Here is an 8,792-nt window from a genome sequence, read left to right as displayed (position 1 = left end):
TGCGGCGAGCAGCCGCACCCCGAAACAGCCACGTACCAGCGGGGAAAGACAGAGACATCGTTGGGTTTTTTAAAAAAAAATAAATAAATTAAAAATAGAGGCTTCCGCAAAGCGCAATTAAAAAAAAAAAAAAAAGCCAATTGGAAATTCAGGTACCAAAAATAATAAAAAAATACAAAATTCTTAAAAGAGAAATCACACTGTTGTCCCTACAGAGTGTTTTAATATATTTCTAAGTACAATTCGTGTCTGATTTTGGAAATACAAATACATTTTGAATGGTTAAAAACAAAAATTAAGAAAATATTCTGAACATCAGCCAGCTGAAAATATATTTATCTAGTAAATCATCTCTCAAAGCTTTTATATATTTAATTATTCTAACTAAACAGTACCCTTAAAAAACAAGTTCATAAAAATGTAGAAATGAAATTGTGGAATAAGATTACTGGGAGATATATACACACACGTTCAAAGCATATACAGAATTACAGGGGGGTCGGTTTGTTTGTTGGTTTGGAAGTTGGGAAGGCCGTCAGACAACGGAACTGGTAAGCAATGCTCAACTCCTGAGTTCCTCAACCAAGATAACCATAGGCTAATTTTTTAATTGTTTTTATCTTTTTTTTATACAGAAGATATTCCATGTAAAGCAGCAACAGCAGTGCAGTTACTGGTAGCAACATCTCAAAAGTAATAAAAAAACCATACATCCAGACAGTAGTACATTGCACACACACGTGATTCTCATACACCCATCAACAATTGGTCAGAGTATTAAATCAGTGTACAAATTAAATATTTCCAAAAATGTGCAAAAAAGTCAACGTTGATAGAAAAAAACACCTTTGTGTACATACATTACAAACTGTGCCCAGCATTCAACTGAGAGTAAAAACATTTACAGTGAGAAACTGATAGATTAAATAGAGAATTTAATGGCTACATAAAAATGTACATTAGATCAAGAGTAAATTTACAAATTTTCATTCATAGCTTCATGAAAACTAAAAGCCTATGCTCCAATTCATCTAAGTCTCCTCCACGTATTTACAGTGATACTCCGTTACACGACTCCTGCGAGGTCTGAGATGACAGACACTATGCTTTACTAAACCGCTCCAATTTGAGGATGACACCACCTTTTATACTGGGATCAATGAGAAACAAACACTAGGGAACCGACAACCTAACGCCTGCTCAGAAAAGAAAAGGCAATCCTTGTTTTTACATCCACGTTACAACACCTCTGGGGAAAAGGATCGTCTGGTCTTGGGGTGAAAGACGTGAAAAACCTCTGACATATTTCCCACGAATATCCACTCTGGGGTTAGAGTATCCTTTTCCTCATCTCTCGACAGAAGACCCTGACCTCCCATCCGCATCGGTGGACTCAACGTAAGGCCTGAACCATGAGATAGAATTTTTATGTGTTTTAATCCAGTTCCTCTCCCTTTAAAGTAAGTTTATGAAAACTAAGACCTAGCCAAAGCGTGACTGCTAGCATCCGTGCTTTGAAACATGAGAAATTTCATTTCCTCCATCCCGTCTACCCCTCAAATACGCACGTGTACATATTCCTAGAGAAACCCAGGAGCTGCAGCGTCCTGGGTCAAGCGACGGGGCCCTGGTGTAAAGCTGTACGTTAACTCGCACCTTATTCAGGAGCCATCCGTGGCAGCCACCTACGCAGTATTTAAGTTTTGCCAACCACAGAGAAAAATAAACCGTGCAGGCCGAGTGGGGGGAAATAAAAAGAGAAAGGAGCTCCTTTGCTTCTGATCGAGGATTTTGATTCAGACACCCCGGGCCGTCGCAGTGCTGCCTGCCCGCTTTGGTGTGTGTTTGTGGCTCCTCCCGAAGGCAGCACCGGCACCCCGGTAACGCTGGGGGACCTTTGGCCGTCACGTCAAGCGGGACCGCTTCCCAGCAGCTTTGAAATGTTCTTACTATGGCGCACAGAGCAGTTCCGGTCACAAATCTACTTATCTTCATGGCGTTCCTTAAATGTCCCAAAGCTCAAACCTGGCTATTAAAGTCACCGGGTTTAGTCACCAAGCTTCGGCATTAATTTTAGAATGACAACAATAAGATTAAGTTATAAAGAGTTTTAAAAAGCAAACTCTTCATTTTAATGCTGGCATGAATTTTGCACATCAAAACAGCAACTATAAACATCCAAATCTCTTAAATATGGGCAGTGCCTACCACTTTTTACTAGTACCTGCTTTACTCAGTTAGCAATAGCTTACTGATGGATATATACGTATCTAGAAGTAACAGTACTAATCCATGAAACATCGCTTTTGGCTATATGTATATGGGGATAGAAAAGCTTTGGTAATTGTATGTGATTTTACACTGCAGACTTGTCATTAACACAAGACAGCAAGTTACCAGCAAGAAGAAATGATACTGGCGGTAATACTTCTGCTTTTCCAGAAACACCATAGGGACTTACATTCAAGCACACACATTAGGCTTTTCTAAATGCGTGACAAAGACTTTCAAGATTAAGAAAGTAAGAAATTGGTTATAAATAACTGAAGATCTGACCAATTTGCTCAAGTCTCTGAAGCTGCAGTTAGACATTGCTCTATGTTGTCCGAAAGAATGGCTTGCTGTACTGCGCTGTACCTACAGGTGCTACAAGGCTTTCAGTCAAGACAACGGCAGGATTAGGATTATCCAAAAGACACAGGAAAGAATTTCATGGGCACGATGCTAGCTTCACTGAGAAATCTGTTGATTTGCTCCGACTCATCATATTCCTGTGTATTGAAAGTAAACAGCTTTTAATACAGTACCACGTTTACAAATGTACCGACTGTAATTTCAAGTCCATTAAGAACTCTGCTGCGGTCTCTACAGTAAACTCAGAGTCTAGTACCCAGAGCTAGGAAGCTAAATCTCAACTCTAACAGTATTTCTGTGAGTGCAGGAAAGTCCTTTTTCTGGTATGCGCATCAGTGTACAATCTCCAAAATGCAAATACAAAACTGTATTAGCACAGGACGCCTTCAGGAAGCGCTCCAAACCCTGGGTTTTAAAATTCCCAATTTAAATGTCTGCAGCAGGTTATAACTAAAGAGCCCTTTTCAGTGCAGTTAGGCGAATTCTGGTTTGGGCACTTTGAACAAACCCACACTCTAAGACCGTTTTGGTGACGTGCAATTGTATGATGTATTTCAATATGGTGTTCAAATATGAACAAAATTAAGGCATACAGATAAAAAGGCACTAGCTAAAAAAACCCAAATAACTTTTCATTTTGTTATAGTGAAAGGACTGTTTAGCTACAAATTAAATTGCAAATCAAGTTAAAATTTTAAGACTATATTTAAACTGTCAAGAAAAAAAGTCTATGTAGATTTAACTTTGCAGTTATTAGATCCACAGCTTTTTAAGTCCTTGCATGGGTATCTTCTACCACCCAAATTAAAAATAAACAACTTGCTCTAACACGACTGAAACTTTCAGTCGCACTCTAACAGGACTGTTAGTTACACCATTAAAGCCGTACTACAGAAGCAGCTTGACTTTTGTTACTTAATATGTGCAACAAACAGAATAACAAAATTCATTAGCAGATACTCACTGTGAACCTTGATCCTTATTTTTTGAGAGTGTAGCTTCATCGTGGCATTTACAGAAAAGCAAAACAACCCTGCAACAGCATTGTTTTCATCGGCATTTTCTAGTAATTGGATTCAACAAATGATTCTAAAATGCTGGTATCTTTGTTAGTAAGATATTAGAAGTCGTGAGCAGGGGTCTTGGCTCTGCAAGCCTCCTCCAACAGAGTTTTAAGCATGCAATTCCACGCGCCTTCTCAAATTCGAGAACTAGGGTTTGTTCATTATCACGCCGGGAGTCAACGCAAGTGTTTTACAGACATTGTATACAGAGGTACTGTGTTATTTACTGCAGCTTGTTTTACTAAATTACTCCAGTAGGGGATAAATATTAGCTAACCTTTTGGTAAAAAGGTTATGATCTAGCTTCATAATTATTTCTAGCTCAAAACATTTAAGTTAATAACCATCTAATTTACTCTAATTTGCTTAAGTCAGTAGAAAAATTCTCCACAGGGTGAAAAAACCCAGCTCAAGTGTAATCTTGATTAAATGAATAAAATTTTACTAGAATCGCTGGAACTGGCAAATGTCATCTTCATCTACGAAGCCCTGTCTTTACATTTGCAGCTTTCTGATATGTCAAAGAAATTAAGGACAATGCATTCTGCAAATTCTTTTTTTCCTGGCTCCAAAACGCTTACCGTTGTCATGACTGAATGCCATTTTTTAGAAAAGGCACAAAAGCAGCAAACTCAATGATTCAGTAACTAAAACTCACAATGAGGAAGTGATATTGCAATATACATGAGCCAGCACTGTCTCACAAAAAGGACACGTTATAAGAAAACTAGATTCTGAAAATTTTCAAGCTTCAGAGAGTGCAGTTTCTTTTTAGAATAGTATATTTAAATGTTATGAACGCTACAGATAAACCTGGTTACATTTTCCCTTTAACGTCCTTTTTTGGTAATATAAAATTTCCTTACCTTTTCAGATATCACTGTCCACTACTGATTTTTATGTACATTTTCACCTTGGTTTTGGTACCTTCTTAATCTGTTTGAAATCAATCATTTCAGTTATATGATCTTTAAATTACCTACATAAACTATTAGGCTCTACATTATACTTCGCCTCCCTGCTGTCACTAAATTTTGCTTATAAAGCAAAGGTCCTTTACAGCAGAGTACCTACCAATTCTTCTTAAAGGCTGCTTTCATAGCTTTTATCTAGTGACAGAGAAGCACAAAAAAAAAAAAAGTCAGCAGAAGCTGACTTTCCTTTCAGCCTTCTAAACTTTACCTGGTCTGACTAGTTCTTCCTGTGCTCAGAAAACCTTGGACAGTTGTGTACCCTGACCGAGAAAATCATAAGCTGGGTAAAATACTCACATAAACCGAAGGAGGCACCCCTCTCAGTCTCAGGAGAGATGGCCTCAAAAACGTCATCCTTACTCCACTACAGGTAAAGTGATTAGGATAGATCCATACTCCTGCCTATGCTCTGGTACAAAATTTGGAAGTTAGCAGAATAAATTCAGAAATCTCATGAATGAACTACCACAGGAATGGGTAAACTTACTGTTCTATCTCCATGCACTTCGTAATTCTGATAGTCCTTTAAAGATGCAAAACAGGTAGAGCCTCGTCAGAGTGGACAAGGCTCACAGCACCAGCCCGCTCTGCCTTTACAAAGCAACAAAAGCAAGCAATGAATCATCCAAAACAGTATACGTTATTTCAGTTCTGTAGTCCAATAGTTTATTTCCAAATGCCCTTTTAAATTTTTTATGTCGTGTTCTTCTACAAAAATATGAGAGTTTGACTTTCCTGTTGTGAAAAGTCAGTTATTCATTACACCTGATCAGTACCTGGACTTCTCGATTGAGAAGCAGTTTTTCAGAGTTTTACTTTTGTTCTTTTATTATACTCTTTCAGAAACGGAAAAAGTGATTAACGTATGTTTTATGACAGTTGGAAATCTGACAAACACCAATCATCTGGATCATCAGGCTGGAGTAATCACGCTCACGTTATTTAATTGCTGGCTCTCTCTGCGCTTTTGGCCTATTCTTCATACAATCTTTTGTGCTGTGCCTCCTTGTTCGTGTGGATTCATCATCGCTACCTTTTTAAAAATATAACTGGAGTCTTATATTTCTCAGTGACTTATTCCTGGCGTTAAAAGATGCTTAACTTTATTTCAGGAATTTTCAACACATCCTAGATGACTGAACTGTGTTACCAAAATGATTTTTTTAGTGCATAATGGGAAGAATTTTATATTATTCAGGCACTTGATGTTGACATACATTCCAGCCTAGCGCCTCTCGACAGCTTTGAAAACATTTCTTATAGCTCATTCTGAATCAAGTAACTCATATACTGCACAGGGTTAGTCACTCCCCTTCCCCTCCAGCCATTCGTGGGATTGTGGAGGAGAACTGACTCTCAACATCACTATTTTTTCTTATCTAAGATAACCGTCTCCCTCCAAGCTTATGCAGCAGAGGTTCTCTTTGGCAGATACAACAGGAGGCATTCTCCTAACTATTTACATCCAACAGCTGACCCTTGTCTATTATGGAAATTTTCCCCTTGCAGTATAGTAGCTCCTAGGAGTCTGAGTCCATAATCTGTTTACCTGCAATAATTTTCCTATAAAGGTAATACAATAGTTCTACACCAAAAGCTCTAACTAGTACATCAGTGTTGAGTTCTTTTCTGTTATTTTCTTTTGGTCACGTAGAAGTACCGGTTAGACATGCTGCTGTACAAAGAGTTCCAAGTTCTTCCAGCTTTATCATTAACTCTTAGAACTGCGTGTTCCAGCTTAAACTGTAAAATCCAGAAACTGATTAAAATGCTAAAATATAACAAGAACTTAGAACTCTCTGCTGCAAGTACCTACAATATAAAGAAGAATCACAGAGAAGTAACCTTCTTGTCTTTAGCTGCATGTCTGTTTTTCCCTGCACCCTGAGTCAGTCAGCGGTGTCAGAAAAAGTCACACAGTTCCTGACTGTCCAAGCATTTGTCTTTTTCTTTTTTTTTTTCCCCTTAAATAAGGAACAAATATGTACTAAAGTGCTTTATCTACATGAACCACATCAGTACATTATAGAAACAAAAAGTTCTAGTCCTGGTAGGAGCCAGGGAGAGAAGATTCTCATTTTAGATACAAAATTTAGATTGTTTACAATCTAAGTGAAACAAAGATTCAAGAGAATATTCTCTCTCTTGTCTTTTTTCTCCTTTTCTTGTAAAAAATAAAAATAAAAGTGCAGTCAAATAGAAAATAAATGCAGTAGATGCAAGCTGAGTTGAGGCAGGCTGTTAGTGATAGTGTGCAAACGTGTGTCTTAGCAGTTCATCTGCAAATGGTCGCAGCTTGGCCTCGATAAAAATCCGTTTCAAGAAATCCCGAGCATGGTCGGAGACATGAGGTGGTAGCTGGGGGTTGGTTGGCTGAGTGGCAATTTTAAAGATGGCAGCCATTGCTTCGAACTCTGCCCACGGGGGCTTCTCCGTGAGCATTTCTACCACTGTACAACCTACGCTCCTGAAACAGAGGCAGAAGTGAAACAGCAGGTTACTACAGAGTCATGCCTTCCTAGGAAAACAAGAAATAGCAGAGAGTGACTAAAATACCACAGATAAGTAGCGTCCACTTAACTCTACAGAGCAACTTCAGCGGAAAACAGGTGTTTAAAAAAACTGCATGTACAGCTATACACTTTATCTCAAAGTTACACAAATCACTACCTCCATCTCCATTTTATTACTTCACTTCGCCAAAAGCTACTGCCTCAGTGACGAGATAATTAGATATTGATCTAGGCAATCCCAACTGCGTTACGGCACTGCCGCTATTCAGTGCTCAGCAGGCCGACGCAGGCCACAAGCGCTGCGCAACCCTTGTACCCCAGCTCTTCGGACACCCGCAGGATTGGAACACGCTGGAAAGCCTTCTCGCTCATTAAGGCCTAAGGGGAATGCAAAGCAACGGGAATGCTTTCAGTATACTGCGTGTATCACTAGCTCATCAGAAATGCACAACTTATCACCAATGAATAACGTGCAAACATAACATGGCGGTTGAAAAGTTTAAAGCCATACTTCAGTGGTATCTTCCTCTTCTAGTTAAGGATACTAAAAATATACTTAGCTTGCCAAACAAAATTTTAAGATCCTAAACAATCTTTGTATACAAAGCTTATGTTTAAAGGATTGAGGAAGGCAGAAGGGCATGCATATGGCCAGAAAAACTTCATTCCCTAATTCCTGCAAGATCAGCCTCTTCCGATAACAAGCAAATGATGCTGCAAAATGGAGAGGCTGGAATCATTTCCCAATTTTCAGGAAGTTTTATGGTTTTCAAGATGCTTGCAAGAAGTTTTATGGTTAGACAAAGGTACATTTCTTTACACAATAATGATTTCCTGACTGACAGAAGTCAAAATTCAGTATTTTTTCTTGGTTTTAATCAGGGTTTTTTCCATCAAAAACATGCATTGGCCTTGGCACAAATACTTCAAAACTGAACAAGTCAACTGCCTGAAATCTATAAGTCTGTTCTACTATTCAAGTATAGCAGAATAATTACTAAGTGATCTGAAGTAGCCTAAATTAATTTCCCTGACATTAAAAGTATTGCCATTGGCCGGATATAATGTGATCCCTTTTTAAACACACACAGTGTTACTACTCCTGCATATCTAGTGCTGCCTACCTGTTATTCGGTGTGTTTGCAGATCACCTGCAGCGCAAGGAGTCTAATCGCTGAAATCATCTATCCCTTGGGCTGGAACTATGTTAGACTATGTCATATTACACAATGTATCACAAACATTCATTTTTAAAATTCACCTTTCCCCTCTTAATTCTTAAATATTTAATAACAACTTAAATCAAATGATTTTTTTGATACCTCCCATTTAAATCTGGCTAATTCATTCTTATGTGTTCATCTTTTAAAGGACCATCATTTCATTTTCTGCCTTGCATCAAAGGTATTTCGGTGATAAAGATTCATTACAGGACATTGACTTAACTGATGCTTCAAAGTTTCACATGTTGCTTTCACCCAGTACCTCTCCAGGATTTATAAACAGTCTGGTAATCTTAACTTCATGAAAGGTCTGTTCAAAGGATTCTCTTATGATACCTGAATCAATGGGCTGAGGAATTGCCAAATAAAAAATTCCCGAATTTC

The 8,792-nt window shown here is 38.3% G+C and overlaps 1 protein-coding gene across 5 annotated transcripts in view; it reads right to left on the bottom strand.

The window, feature by feature from the left end:
• Positions 1 to 261: 261 nt before the first annotated feature.
• Positions 262 to 8,792, bottom strand: part of MAP3K2 (mitogen-activated protein kinase kinase kinase 2) — a 56,892-nt gene continuing 48,361 nt past the window's right edge. For 4 of the 5 annotated variants that reach the window (XM_082313846.1, XM_082313845.1, XM_082313844.1 and 1 more), the window contains one exon: positions 262 to 7,139. In XM_082313846.1, coding sequence (XP_082169972.1) covers positions 6,914 to 7,139 — 226 coding nt within the window. In that variant the 3' untranslated portion in view covers positions 262 to 6,913. Of the gene's footprint in view, positions 7,140 to 7,198; positions 7,564 to 8,792 lie in introns of those variants that run through there. The other variant, XM_082313847.1, reaches the window with a different exon arrangement.

The sequence above is a fragment of the Platalea leucorodia genome (genome assembly GCF_965183815.1).
Source record: "Platalea leucorodia genome assembly, chromosome: 5".
NCBI classification, from domain to species: domain Eukaryota; kingdom Metazoa; phylum Chordata; class Aves; order Pelecaniformes; family Threskiornithidae; genus Platalea; species Platalea leucorodia.
This window is presented reverse-complemented; position numbering and strand designations above follow the sequence as displayed.